Genomic DNA, 14,198 nt, shown 5'->3' with positions numbered 1-14,198 from the left:
ACTTATAAGGATTTTTGACAGGCCAATTTTGAAATACTATATATATATATATATATATATATATATATATATATATATATAGCAAGTGTTCAAGCATTAAAAACTGATAATATACACATAAATAAAAATTAAAAAAAATAATAAAAAACTCATATTTCATATTTCAGCCACATGAGATTTTTATTTTTAATATAATATAGTTATTGCTATTATTAAGTAAGGGATTCGAAGCACAGAGGCAAGCAATGAAGAATAGGGAGATCAGGGCGAAGGAGATCATCTTAAAAGGGTTACTGAGCACAGTAAAGAGGACACCGAGTAGTATATTGATGACATTTTTAAGAGAAGCAGGAGTTTAAAACCGGATTTGATGGATAATTAGAGCATGGTGTGTGTGTGTGGTAGCCTTGCCTACGTATATAAAAGTTAGTGGGAAAAAGAGGAAATAGATTAAACTTTATTTGAACCTTTTTATCAACCGGAGCAGAAGAGGGCGGTAGTGCACCTGGATGCAAACCACCGGTAAACTAAACAAAGAGGAAGAAGAATTCAGGTTTTTGAGGAAATATTATGGTTTTAGTTCACAAAGTAAAACTGAATGATTTAAATGATTCCCAAAACAGACTAGAGCTGTCAACGCCGTGTTCTAGAGATCAGCGGTCTGGAGCCGCTGTTATCACTTCTGTCTCGTGATCTTTATGTGTCTGTGAATGTTTTAAAGCAGCGCGATGGACGTGGCGCACGCTCTTCAGGAGATGAGAATCGGAGATGCAGCTGGCTCGTGCTCCGTGCTCGCTGCTCTCAGACGCGTTCAGCAGCGCTTCGAGGCGGAAGACGCGCCGGAGAGACGCAAGCGCATCCTGGAGGAGACCGCAGATCTGCTCGCGCGCGCTCCGCTCGACCGCCTCTTTCCCGAGCTCGACGCTTACTTACGACAACAGTATTTGGGCTTGGTGAACTCATTCATCCGCCACGCTGCCCTGCCACCATGCGACACAGACAGCGGCACTTTATGTGCCAAGAGTTACGCGGACATACCGGCCAGAGCTCGGGCTGTTAGTGCCGTGTTACTCGCGTTGTCTGTGCAGATTCAGAAAGCGCTGGAGGATCAAAACACTTCAGCTGTCAGGTCTCTGGTTCGCACACTCGCCCCCACCTTTTGTGTTTTCTCCATCACGCACCTGCAGGACCAGCCGTGGACCAGTGCCGCCTCCAGAAGAAGCGCCCGGGAGCTGCTCTCATCAGCGGTGTCTCTGACAGACTGCAGCTCCGTGCAGGAGCTACTCTCCGGGGGACCTGAGGAGGGGCAGAAGGGACTTCTAGGGCCAGTTCTTGACACGCTGCAGCCAGAACTAACCAAGTAAGTTAACAAAAAGTCATAGCATTGGCTGTTTAGCTTAGCAAAAAATATATACATTTTAAAGCAAGTTGGCTCTGCAAAGCTATTTTATAAGTAGACTGAGTCAGCTCCTATTATGGAGTACATTTAAGACATCATATATTGACATAATATCATGTAAGACTATATATATATATATATATATATAATAAAAATGATTCTGTGCAATAAAAACTACAGAAATAGAACATTTCTACATAAGTGTTTACACAACTGATTGGTCATAAACCACTCTTTAAGATGATATTAAATCTGGTATTGAATGCACTCAAGCTTGTCTTTTGTTCAGGGAGAGCTGGAAGCGTAACCAGGCGGTGAAGCATGTGTTCTCCTGGGTGCTGGTGCAGGTTGGGCGACCCTGCTTAACTGAGTATTTGGAGAAGGTGTTTCCTCCATCTCTGCTGATATCTGATGATTATCAAACAGAAAACAAAGTATTGGGAGTGCACTGCCTGCATCACATTGTTCTCAATGTGGTAAGTATTTTTTTTTTAGTATTTTGTCCACCACAGCTGTCTACAAAAGACTTGCTCCTACAACTTCAAAAAATTACAGACTCTAAATCTGCCTACATACCAGCATAATGAGACCTCGTAAATGCACTGCTAATATGAATGCAAAGGGCAATCCCAGAATGCATTGAAGTGCAATGAAATGAGTTGATGGCAGTTGATATATACTTGTATTTAAATCCTGAACATTGTGTCTTTAATTGTCCATTGGCCCTCAAAGATCATTGTGTCTCTGAATTCATTTTCTCTGTGTCACTTTTATTGTGCCCCTGATATTCATAAGAAAGACATCAAATCCTGGAGGACATTATAAGCCAGTGTTTTTTGTATTTGAAATGCGTGTTCATTTGATCTTCTCTTTCTTAGCCAGCTGCTGATCTGAGGCAGTTCAACCGAGCTCAGGTGCTCTATCATGCTCTCTTCAATCACTTGCACACATCTGAAGCTGCACTCATACAGGTGAGGCTTTCACCTGTGCAGATGCTAAATGCAGATGTTTAGTGTTCATTATGTATCTCACCTTATTGTCTGTCATTTTCAGGTTGTGCTGCACTGCCTTCTAGACTTGCTGTCAGTCCTCGAGAAACCTACAGTCCACTCAGGTTCACCGCGCAAACCAGCTCGCTTTGACGAAGTGCTGCGTCACATCTTAACTTACATGGAAATGGAGCACAAGCTTGACCTTCGTCGTGTATATGCCAAAAATCTTGTCTTATTTATTGAGAGGTGAGGCCTAAGTAACTTAAGTCAGTATTAGTGATTTAAATTCAGTGACTCTAGCTTATATTTGTTATCAGACATGCAACTCATGATAGCTTTCATTTTCAGCTGATGGCATACCAGAAATGAAAGATTATAATCATTTACTCAGTCTCATGTCGATCCAAACCCATAAATCTTTTGTTCATCTTTCGATACACAGTATTTTTAATATTTCCTCATCGTTTTTGTCCTTTGAAAAGTCCACATAACCAATATTGCAAGCTTCAAAATGTTTATAAAGACATTGTAAAAGAGACCCAAGTCTTCTTACCATATTTTCTTTTTTTTCTTTTTGAGAGAGTGCTGTTTGAGTATTTTTGATTTAACTACCCCTTTAATGTTAATTAATATTCAGACAGCCATTATTTCATTGTATTGGGCTACTCTTATGGGTAGCAAAGCCTTCCTTAAAACTAATATCTCACCAATAGCCTGGATCTATTTTTAGTGAGTATCAGAAAAAATAAACATTTACAAATTATTTTTATGTTAATATATTAATTGCCATGCTGTTCATTTTGAATTGTCTTAACCACCTTGATTAGCATAATTGTTGTAATATAAGCACCTTTGATGTTCCAATTTGTCATGTCGTTATCTCACAGGATGGGTATAGTAATCGTTCGTCACCTGAAGAGGCTGGAGAGGGTGATTGTGGGATACTTGGAGGTCTCAGATGCTCCAGAGGAGGAAACCAGACGGAGTATCCTGGATGCTCTGCAAAAAACTCTACAGATTGTTTGGCCACGGTGACCATTCATAGCACTATACGACATCAGTACTTCAGTGCAATTACATGAAAATGACTTTTTACATCAGTTTTTACATGCTTCCCCTCTCTTGCTTATATCAGATGTTTTCGTGCTAATACTTTGTGTGTTGTGTGTGTGAATATTTCTAGCATGGAAAGGAGGATGAGTTCACTAGCTCAGAGTCTTCTGAGGTTTCTGGTTGACGTCTCATCAGAGTCGTTAAACACTCAGCTGAAAGAGCAGCTCATGACCCAAGCATCCCACTGTTTACTGCTGCTCGACCACTGCTCACAGGGAAAACTACAGGTGAGCATGAACCTTACTATGTTTTCTGCTGATTTTTGTGGTTATATAAGAAAGAATTTCTGCCAAAGGGGTAAAAACTGTTACCTTATATATTTACAAGTAAATGTTAAAGTTATAATAATGGCAGATTTAAAAGCCTCCTTATGAGTGACTTGATTGGGAATTTCATCTTGCTTCCAAAGCTTTTATGAAATGGTAAAATCATCTCAGTACTTTCATATTGCTTGCAGTTTTAAGCTAATTACTATTTGTTCCATTTGTTTAATTTCACCTTTTTCTAGAGTCTTCTGAGAGAGCTTGACAGTAGTTGTGTTTCTGAACCTGTGTTGAAGTGTATCCAGAAAGTCACTGCAGCACCACTGTCTCAATAAGCTGTCAGAGTATTTACCACTTTCGGAGGTGAAGTGAACATTGTACACTGTGTATGTGGGCTATCCAGGCAAACTGACATTTGTTTTATTTTTACAAAAATAAAAATTATACAAGTTATCATGTTAGATTGCTTACAGCATACAACTGTGTTGATGAAGGTTTTCTTTCTTTTGGTTTTTTCACTACTCTGTCAGCATCTCCAGGTGTGCTCAGCGAGTTGAGCAAAGGTTTCAGCATGTTGTCACTCCATCAGAAAATGTCTGCTCACAATTTGATTTCACTACAGTAACACATGCCAGTGCTATCAAACATTAGAAAAAAAAATTGAAATGTTTCATTAGTATCAGATGACACTTGTAGCAGAACATGTTTGGTGATGTGCTAGTGCGCTTTTTACTCACAATAATTAAGTTAAGATTTATTCACACTGGATGTTTATTATTAATTGAGTTAAAAGAACATTTCTGATGTATATATCCGATATATTTGAGGCATTTGCCATATGAAACGATCACTTTGGACAAAAAAAAAAAAGATACCCTTGCTTATACATTTGGTTAGGATTTTTCCCATAGATTTTCTTTGGAGTGCTTTGAAAGGATGTGCATTTGTGTGACTAACACTGAGGCCCGTTGAACTATAAACAATAGCAATGTTTTTTATGGGTCTGGCGTGTATGATTGTGGGTGCATGAGATGTAAACGACGATGCAAGTAAAACATGCATTCAAATACATCAATACTATAAAATGTTTTTTCCTTCAGAACACCAGACAGTCAAACTAACAAACGTTACTTAATATGCATGCATGCCATTTCAAATCAAGTTTATTATATGAACATGGGTCAAAGTTGACCCAAAAGAACACAATGGAACATTTTTTTAAAAAACACTTATGCTTGCAACAGCATAAGTACAGATGAGACGGGTCAATGTACACATTACACAATCCCACATTAGAGATTTGGACAGGAGTGTACAGACGCACACACCAGTGTACACTGTTATTGAAGAGAGGGGTTATATCAAAGATCAGGTTCCATGATTAGGAAATGTTCCACACACAGCAGAGTTACTCTTGTGTGATCAACAGTTCAGTCTCTATGTGGCCTTACTTTTCTGAGCTGGTTCAGTCTCTTGTTCATATTCAATCTCCACATAGGCCCGTTTTTTCCTGATTGGGCCTTTGAGTGGAGCCTTTCCTTTTGATTTGGCCTTGGTCTTTTCTTCCTCTAATTCTTCCTCAGACTCCTCTTCCTCGGTGGATTCCTCTTCATCGTCTTCATCACTGCTGACCTTCAGGTTGTTCATATCCTGTAAAGCATGGTCAGGGTTGAAATAATTTCACTCTGAGACAGAAAACTTATTTAACTAGGTAATTTAGATTTTAACCATGTTGTAAAATATTACCTCAAAATCACTGAGATCACTCTCTTCAAACTCATCCTCAGCAACAAATTCTCTAGTCCCAGATTCCTGAAAGACAAACCCAACTACATAAATATTTCAATAATAATAATTATTAATATTAACCCGGTCAATCTAACCCTGCAGAAGTTTACCACAAAATCTATTCAATTAACAAACAATACAGTTCAACAGTTTTGGATACTTTAGTACTTTTATTCAACAAAGGCGCATTACATAAATTGACAGTAAAGAATGTTACAAAAGATTTTTTTATTTCAAATTAAATGCTTTTATTCTGAAAATTATATTTAAAAGTTTCAGGGATTCTACTGGATTGCTTGACACTGAAGATTAATAGCTGCTGAATATTCAGCTTTGGCATATTAAAATATAAAAACAGACAAGTTATTTTATTCACATTGTGCTAATTTCATATTACTGTATCAAAAAAAATGCAGCCTTGAACATTTAAAAAAAAAAAAAAAAACCTTACTGAATACTGACCCCATTATTTTTTCCTGTAACAGACATTTTAGGAAACCGTAAGTTGACAGGAAAATAAAGTTAATACCTCTTCTTCACCATCCTCTTCCTCTGATTCGGTCTCCTCTTCCTGTTTTTCCATAGCTTTATCAAAGGCGTGGATGGGGAAGTTGTATATGTCTCCATACTAAATAAAGGAAAAATGAAAACTTTAAATGTAAATCACTTATCTGATACAAAAGCAGGAAAGAGATGTGCCAAAGATGCACTTACTGTTCCTTGTTTTAGACGGTCTAGCAGTTCTTTTTCTATGGCATTTTCCAGCTGAGCAGCAATAAGGGCTTTTTCCTGTTGGTAAGAGAGGGGCAGAAAAAGAGTGAATACCACAAAAATTCACCTTTACATTTGATCCAAAGTGAAGTTATCTAAAGAAAAAAAAACCCTAAAAGACAAAAAAGAAAAAGAGGTAGGTCTATAAAGGCTTAAACAAAAAAATACAAAGGCAGTGTTATATTCAGGAACGCATGTATGAGCAGTTCATCACCCACCTCTCTCCTCTTTTCTCGTCTCTCTACTTTTCTACTGAGTGGAACCAATTTCCTCCTAGAAATGAAAAAAAAGCACCATGCATGAGATTATATACTGAAAGCTGGGTATTATTAAAATAAATCTAATAAATGCTGTTCTTTTGAACTTTCTATTCATTAAACAATCCTAACCATAACAATATGTCTGTTTCCACAAAAATAGTATGCAGCAGCACAACAGTTTTCAACATCAATAAAAAGAAATGTTCTTGAGCAACAGATCATCATATCAGAATGATTTCTGAAGGATCGCGTGACACTGAAGACTGGAGGAATGGGGCTGAAAAATGAGCTTTAACAAAGGAATAAAATGACATTTCAAAATAAATTAAAATAGAAAACGGTCATATTAAATGTACATTTATTTTACAATTTAATTGTACTTGTCAAATAAATGAAGCCCTTAGTGAGAGCAAGGCTACTTACAAAAAAAAAAAAAAGGTAAATTAAATTGATGTGAAAAGTAAAACATAATGGAATCAACTACTGAATACAACTACCACAGCACTAGTGCACAGAATGCAGAAAATAATCCGAATCACAGCAAACAAGAAAGAGACTGACTGTCGTTTGAGGGTGAGTTTGCGGATCCGAATGAGATACTGTGTGATCTTCGTCAGGCGCTGTTTACACTTGTGTCTGATGAACCTCGGCCAGTAGATCAGGTTCTCATCGATCTGCTCCAAAGCCTTTGCATAGTTTCTATCCAGTTTCACCTGAAAAAGAGTTAACCGAGAGTTATTAAACATTTCAATGCGAATCACAACAAATGATTAGGTTTCTCATACCTTCTCCCACATGCGAGCAGGGAATGCTGCTCTCTCAATAACTTTCATGTAGAGATAACACAGGCCTAAGGAAACATGACAGAAGTGATCAAGAAATTAATATACGGAGACGTTTTGTTGGAAAACTGAGTGAAGAGAATATGTTTGCTGTAAACCCTTACCTTTCTCCTCTCTCACAGTGGCATACTGGCTGTTGGCGAGAGGACATGAATTGCGATTGCACAGGCCTGTGATGTTGTATTCATTTCGACAGAACTGCTGAGTTTTTGTTCTTCAACGACGACAAAAAAACAAACAGTTAGTTGTCGTGTTCGTCCACATACATTTAAGAAGAAAATACAACTCTGAACAATGTGGTGTATAATGTTATAGTATTATATACTTACTTTACTTTGTAGGAACAAAAACTCTTATTGCCGATGAGGTCCCATATAACCTGTAGAAGACAGATGATTCAGTGTCAAAGATGTTGAAAATATGCAAAACATCACATTTGTAGTTGACCAATGTAATATAATCTAAACGCTTACAGCGGACAGTGTTTTATTGCTAAAACAGAAACATTAGGACCTATGGAATATTGTTTTAACACTACTTCTCAGTTGTTATTGGTCCAACCACGTCCTGTTTATTCTAAATCACAGTTCATTCATCTGTATTGTTTGTTTGTCAGTAAATACAGAGATATGCTATTTTCCTGAGTTTTTCTTAACACGCTTTACTCACGTCGTCGTGTTGCATTCTGCAGGCTTCTTCGGACGGTCGTCACTTATCACTTAACTTCCAGGTCTAAAATTATACAATATAAATAACTACCGAGTGTTTATGATAGCCCAGTTAAGTTTTTGTGATCAAATAAATACCGCATGGAAGTTTCAGGGAGCAGCCATGTTAAAACCATGAGCTCACTGTCTATGCATGAGCTACGCTACTAGAGTTGTGACGTTCGCGAACGAACCGATTCTTTTGAACGGCTCATAAACATGAACGATGGGAGCCGAGTCGCGGCTGGAGGGGAGCCGTTCTTTCTGTCGTTCTTTTTTCCTATGCGTATTTCACACAGATGCAAACAAATGAGCTCCTCCGCGAGACAGAACAGTTATAGGGGGAGGGGTGCACCCAGCGCAGGCCAACCCTTTATAGCGTGATGATATTAGTTATTAGTTGTGCATGTTCATTGCAGCCCACTTTGTTATTGTTCATTGACTTGAAGGGGCTGATGTCCTATTTGCAAAGTTTACAGTAGTATGTAGACATTTCCATTTTATTTATTCTAATTTTATCTACTTTAAATATTTTTTGTTTTCTATCAAAATGTTCTTGTGTGAAAGTGTTTGCAGTAAAAGCTGTTTTGCACAGAAATTCATTGCAGCCGGCTTTGTTTTTGATGTTTATTTGAGTAGGTATTGTATGAATAACATAAGTCAACGTAGCTTTACACACACTTTGTACTAAAGGTAAATCCAAAATAGTGATGTCACTGTCTAAGCAGAGGGATTTGTGCAACCCTATGGAATATAGTCCACACATGACAAATGAGGTAATAATCAATATTTCTGAATAATTCAAACTCAGATATTGGTGTGTGATATCTGAGTTTTAATTATTTGACTACAAATCTCACCTCATCATTCCTCCCAGTGATTATTTCCAGGATAAACTGAGATGCCCCCAAGCTGGCTTCTTAAAACTGACTAAATATTAAAAAAGAGCCAAAAGAGCCGTTCTTTTGAATTCTTTTGAATTGCCATCTTTTGAACGGCTCTTTGAAAGGAACGGATCGCGAAGATCCGGATCCCCTCAAAGAGCCATAAATCCCATCACTATACGCTACTGTGTCTCTCTCGCGAGAGCAGCGATCTCGCGATACCGGCGATGTTTTTATATCGGATCTTTTCACAGTAGATCAGAGTGGATCGGATTTGTACTGAGCTGAAAAACGAGAAGTCAGTGAAACTTGTGCAAAGACATGTTCAGCCTATATATATTGTTAATGCAGATTATCTTATATTCTTAATGACTGTCTCTGAGCCGAATGCTGAACAAATTGGGACTCGGAAATTACAATAAACTTATTAATAAGCTTCATCGAATAAAACCCAATGAACAGATTATGTACCTTTTACTGGGTGTTCAGAACACCACTTTACTCCGTGATGTTAATTGCCACGTGAAAACGTCTCTACGTAATGTCTTAACGTGGAAATGACGGACAGGCTATGTTACAAATACACGTGCATGAATTGCCATCGATTCATGATGTCTATCATTTTAATTAGAAGTTCTGTTTGGATTGTAAAATTTCACATCACAATCAATACCTAAAGTTTTCTATAAGTAAATGTTATAATTCACTGTGTACATTTAGTTAAATTCCCTCCACTGTTTTTGACTCAAGTTGAATCAGATGGTCAATGTGCTCATGTCGTAACAATGCGGCAACACATTTCACGAAATTTCGTGACAAACCGATCATCATTTAGTAATGTTCCTCAGAAGAATCATTTAATGCCGACTGTCTTTCACAGAGATCTGTTCATGTTCACGCTACAGCTGTCCTCGTGGTGGTGACTAACTCGATTCTTTACTTTTCTTTTTAACATTCATTGCATATTGTCAATGGCCTATATGAGTCATGTAAGTGAGTTTTTATAAATGTAATGAAAAGAGTATGTATATAAATATGTATGATATAACGCAATGTTAGTGAGTATTTAATAATATTCATGAGAGGGGCATGCTGGGAACTTTTCATTGGTTGCTCTTTAACCCTTTACTGGAGGCCTGTAAAAGGCAATATTATCCATCTGCATACCGGAGGCCGCAATTTCAGGACCGCAGGACCGCATTTCTAGGACCCTTTTTTTGTGTGATAGCGCCACCTACCGAGTCAGAAAACCGCAGTCCCAGGACCGCATTTCCAGGACCCTAGATTTGGAGGACCGAAAAAAGTGCCACCAAGGCAGTATTTTCAACCTAGAGTTTTAGAGATTTATAAAGGTTTATTTCACCCAAATACTACTTTCTTTATTGCAATTAAACCTGGTTCCTAGGAATGTTGAGTAATTATTGGGTCTAAGTATCATAATGTAATAACTCAAGTAAAATAAACAAGGACAGTCTTTCAGTCACTAGATGAACCACATTTTCAAGTACAGAGGGAAGACACAAGGATGACTCTGGGGTACATTTAAGATTGTGTATATTTTATTAAATAATATATTACAACAATTGAACTTGAACACACACAAAAAATAATTTGTTCATGATGTGAATCACTAGAAAGAACTTGATGGACAACGTCTTCACTGACTCCTAAGAGAAAGAAGTGAATGAAATAAGGAACATTTAGTTGAACATGTTCTACTCTCTAATTTTAAATTTCTTATTTACAAGATCTTAGTGACCACAGAGCGCACACACATACAGTACAATACAACAATAATTATATAAATCTTCATACCAATTCATGTTTATAATACTGTTATTGCATACTGTTCAAAGATTTGGAAAAAAATATTTTTATGTTGTGGGAACAATTGTTCTTGAAAAATTCATGTCAATAAAGCTCATCTGAACTGATAAAAAAAATAATAGAGATGCAAGAAATCTGAATAGAAAAAAACATATTATTGACATGACTTTTCCTGACTTTTAATATTTAAAGAACAGTCATCAATCAGGTAACTTGAACACAGTTTTTGAATACCATTCTATTACTAAAGTTAACTTTTATTCAGTTACTAAATCACTTTGACTAGCTTGTTTTTGTTTGTTTTTTCCAATTATTAATGAAATTTATTTTAACAAAGTTTAGGAGAAACATTTTCAGATAATCCAACCAATTAGCATCAGAGGAAGTCTTTTCTCACCTCCATTCCCAGACGACAGCAGGCCAAATATCCTTATTCTCTCTATTATATAGACATGTGACCTTGTGAATTAACAAAATAACCACCTGTTTTCATTAAATTTGTATTATCATGTAATGTGTTATCATTTTGACTCGTGTTTAAACATGAGTCCAGAGCAGTTCAACTGCCTGCTGTTCTTCAGAAAAATCCTCCAAGTCCCACAAATTCTTTGGTTTTCCAACAATAATAATTTTGAGTTCTATCTTTTCACTCTGAGGAAAAATGGACTCATACACAACCATAATAAAAGGTGAAAACATTGTTCACTGATGCTCCAGAAGAAAACACAATGCATTAAGAGTTGGGTGTGTATATTTTGAACAGGATAAGTAATTTTTTTGTTGTTGTTGTTTAAAGATCATATCTGTTCATTTAGTACTGCCCTTCAGAAGCTACATACTTTTTTAATACTGATTTTCAGAAAAAAAAGTTTTCCCTGATGATCCAATTCAAGTAGTTCCTTACATGTGTCTCTTAATAAATTGTGTTGCTTTCTTTAAAATCAATAAATGCGTTTACCTTTTGAAACAGTTGTGTACGAGTCCCTCAATTGTCCTCAGTGTAAAAAAATAGATCTGAAATTATACATTAATTGCTGGAAAGGGTTCAAATATGCAAAAGATGCTAGAAAACCTGAGAACGTGAAGGATCTGGAGGATCATTTAAACTGTTCAGGACAAAGACTCATGGAACACTATCCCAAAACAAACATGAAACACTTTATTTTTATTTAATCAGCTATAATTCTGACTACCAGACTAAATGTAATTAAATGATATTTATCTTCAGTAAAATATCAATACCACTGTCATCCTTCAGATGAATGGTTGGGTCTGGGAAAAGAGGATCCTGTAAAAATATTATAAAACATACTTTTTATAAATACATTGTACATTTTTTATTGTTTAAACATGTTAAAATGATTAAACATAACATGATAATACAAATGTAATGAAAACGGGCAGTTATTTTGTTAGCTGAACTATACAGCAATTCACAAGGTCACATATGTCTATATAATAGAGAGAATAAGCATATTTGGCCTGCTGTCGTCTGGGAATGGAGGTGAGAAAAGACTTCCTGTGATGCTAATTGGTTGGATTATCTGAAAATGTTTCTCCTAAACTTTGTTAAAATAAACTTCATTAATAATTGGAAAAAACAAACAAAAAATATAGCTGCAAGCAGCGATGGCGGGCTCAAGCCATCAGTGCAAACGCCACCCCGGTGGCATCAGGTAAACTGTGCCCAGCGGGCACATGCATTTACAATAACCCTCTGGCAGTCAAGGGATATGGCAGTTAAAGGGTTAATCCGAATCATCTAGACTTTGAAATCACATTGACAGAGCAATCTATATAACTTTAGTAACACTTTACAATAAGATTTCATTTATAAACATTAACTATGTTAACATGAACAATATTTATATAGAATTCATTCATGTCAGTTAATATTCCAAACTTACACATTAAAGCATTGTTTTATTGTGATTTTTTCCAAGCACATTTTACCAATTCCAAACCATATCAATCTTAATAACTACCATTATTTTTTTATTTAATCATTTATGAGTGATATATAAATATCCATGAAAGCTCTAAGAGAAAAACTCCTTATATTCTGGTGTGCAGAATTATTAGGCATGTTTTCTTTTACAAATGAAATGAGACAAAAAAAGAGCTCTATCTCAGACTCAAACACTAACCCTAACCTAATACAAAAACTGCAAAGTTAAGACATGACCATTGAAAAAAAAAATGCTGACTGGATCAGCGGGGTCAAAAAAAAAAAAATAGGTGGAGAAGAAATGACAAAAAGATTTGCAAAAGAATTAAGAATTAATCTGAAGATAAATTCTTAGTTAATTCTGCAAGACAGACTTTTCAGGAAAGGAGATGGAATAAAAATGAGCTCCTAAATCTTAATGCCAGATTCTGGAAGATATATTCCTCAAAGCGTCGTACAAGAGGAGGTGGTGTTGGTCCTTCAAGAGTCACTCAAAACCCATCTGTTCATAAAGCCTATATATAAAGTCTTAATATATATAGTATTTCACAATACTTCATGCTATTCTAATTAATTCATTTTTGGGATTTTTTTCCCAAGCAAAGTCTCTTAGAAACTGACAACATGTAATTCTGTAGACTCCAGGAAAGTTGCAGTTCTGGAAAAAGGTGGCGCTGTAGACTAAATGCTCCACGATAGTTTCACATCTAATTCTTCACTTTAATTCTTAATTCTTTTGCAGCTAACATGTTTCTGTTCTTCTCCAACTGTTTTTTTTCTGACCCTTCTGACCCAGTAAGCATTTTGCTGTCCAGTGGTCATGTCTTTACTTTGCAATCAATGTAGTGATCTAATTTTGAATATTTCTCATGAGGATCTAATAATTTTGTTTTTTAGTAAAGGAAACAGTGCCTCATAATTCTGCAGACCTGAATATAAAGAGTTTTTTTTTCTCTTCCAGTCTTTTTTCACATCCCATTCGTCAATATTTGTGTTATCGCAAATCCCAGAAAATGCTTTTTGTAGTCCAAACAATTTGTTCATTGTAGTTTTTAAAAAGTGATTTTTGTTAAATAAAATATCTCCTTTTGAATTGGAATTTCAGCTTTGTAAATTTGCAGGACTTTTTTACATTTACATTTATTCACTTAGCTGACGCTTTTATCCAAAGCGACTTGTGTCTTGCTCAGGGACACATTGGTGTCTCACAGTGGATTCGAACCCGGGTCTCTCACACCAAAGACATGTGTCTTATCCACTGCGCTAGCACCACCCCTGCACCACCTGCTGTTTTTATGCCGAAACAGCAACATTACAGACTAACTAAAGTTGAAAAATTGAAAAAGCCTAATAGCACTCCTTTAATAGGCATTATTAAGCAGCTCATAAATACAGCTATAAATA

General features: G+C 36.3%; 2 protein-coding genes and 1 non-coding gene across 3 annotated transcripts; 1 reads left to right on the top strand and 2 right to left on the bottom strand.

The window, feature by feature from the left end:
• Positions 1 to 498: 498 nt before the first annotated feature.
• tti2 (TELO2 interacting protein 2) lies at positions 499 to 4,138 on the top strand. The gene is made up of 7 exons (XM_059523509.1): positions 499 to 1,360; positions 1,689 to 1,875; positions 2,278 to 2,370; positions 2,453 to 2,637; positions 3,279 to 3,422; positions 3,575 to 3,731; positions 4,013 to 4,138. The coding sequence occupies exons 1-7, from the start codon at positions 729 to 731 to the stop codon at positions 4,100 to 4,102; spliced, it is 1,488 nt and encodes a 495-aa protein (XP_059379492.1). The 5' UTR covers positions 499 to 728; the 3' UTR covers positions 4,103 to 4,138.
• Positions 4,139 to 4,915: 777 nt separating this feature from the next.
• Positions 4,916 to 8,279, bottom strand: LOC132115107 (protein MAK16 homolog). Its single transcript, XM_059523508.1, has 10 exons — positions 8,098 to 8,279; positions 7,758 to 7,807; positions 7,533 to 7,642; positions 7,372 to 7,436; positions 7,148 to 7,299; positions 6,545 to 6,599; positions 6,270 to 6,344; positions 6,085 to 6,183; positions 5,514 to 5,579; positions 4,916 to 5,417 (listed from the first exon to the last, which is right to left on the bottom strand). Exons 1-10 carry the CDS (start codon positions 8,110 to 8,112, stop codon positions 5,205 to 5,207), a joined length of 900 nt encoding a protein of 299 aa, XP_059379491.1. The 5' UTR covers positions 8,113 to 8,279; the 3' UTR covers positions 4,916 to 5,204.
• A 1,493-nt stretch (positions 8,280 to 9,772) lies between these two features.
• LOC132115529 (small nucleolar RNA U13) lies at positions 9,773 to 9,873 on the bottom strand. The gene has a single exon (XR_009425511.1). It is a non-coding gene; the product is annotated as a small nucleolar RNA U13 (small nucleolar RNA).
• Between the last annotated feature and the right edge of the window lie 4,325 nt (positions 9,874 to 14,198).

This window comes from Carassius carassius, chromosome 34 (genome assembly GCF_963082965.1).
Source record: "Carassius carassius chromosome 34, fCarCar2.1, whole genome shotgun sequence".
NCBI lineage: Eukaryota > Metazoa > Chordata > Actinopteri > Cypriniformes > Cyprinidae > Carassius > Carassius carassius.
This window is presented reverse-complemented; position numbering and strand designations above follow the sequence as displayed.

Coding starts and splice junctions, on each gene's coding strand:
- tti2 (XM_059523509.1), top strand. CDS start 729: ATGGACGTGGCGCACGCTCTTCAGGAGATGAGAATCGGAGATGCAGCT. Junction 1,361..1,688: donor CTGCAGCCAGAACTAACCAA/GTAAGTTAACAA, acceptor TCTTTTGTTCAG/GGAGAGCTGGAAGCGTAACC. Junction 3,423..3,574: donor CTACAGATTGTTTGGCCACG/GTGACCATTCAT, acceptor GAATATTTCTAG/CATGGAAAGGAGGATGAGTT.
- LOC132115107 (XM_059523508.1), bottom strand. Junction 6,600..7,147: donor AAACTCACCCTCAAACGACA/GTCAGTCTCTTT, acceptor TTTCATTTCTAG/GAGGAAATTGGTTCCACTCA. Junction 5,418..5,513: donor GTGATCTCAGTGATTTTGAG/GTAATATTTTAC, acceptor CATGCTTTACAG/GATATGAACAACCTGAAGGT.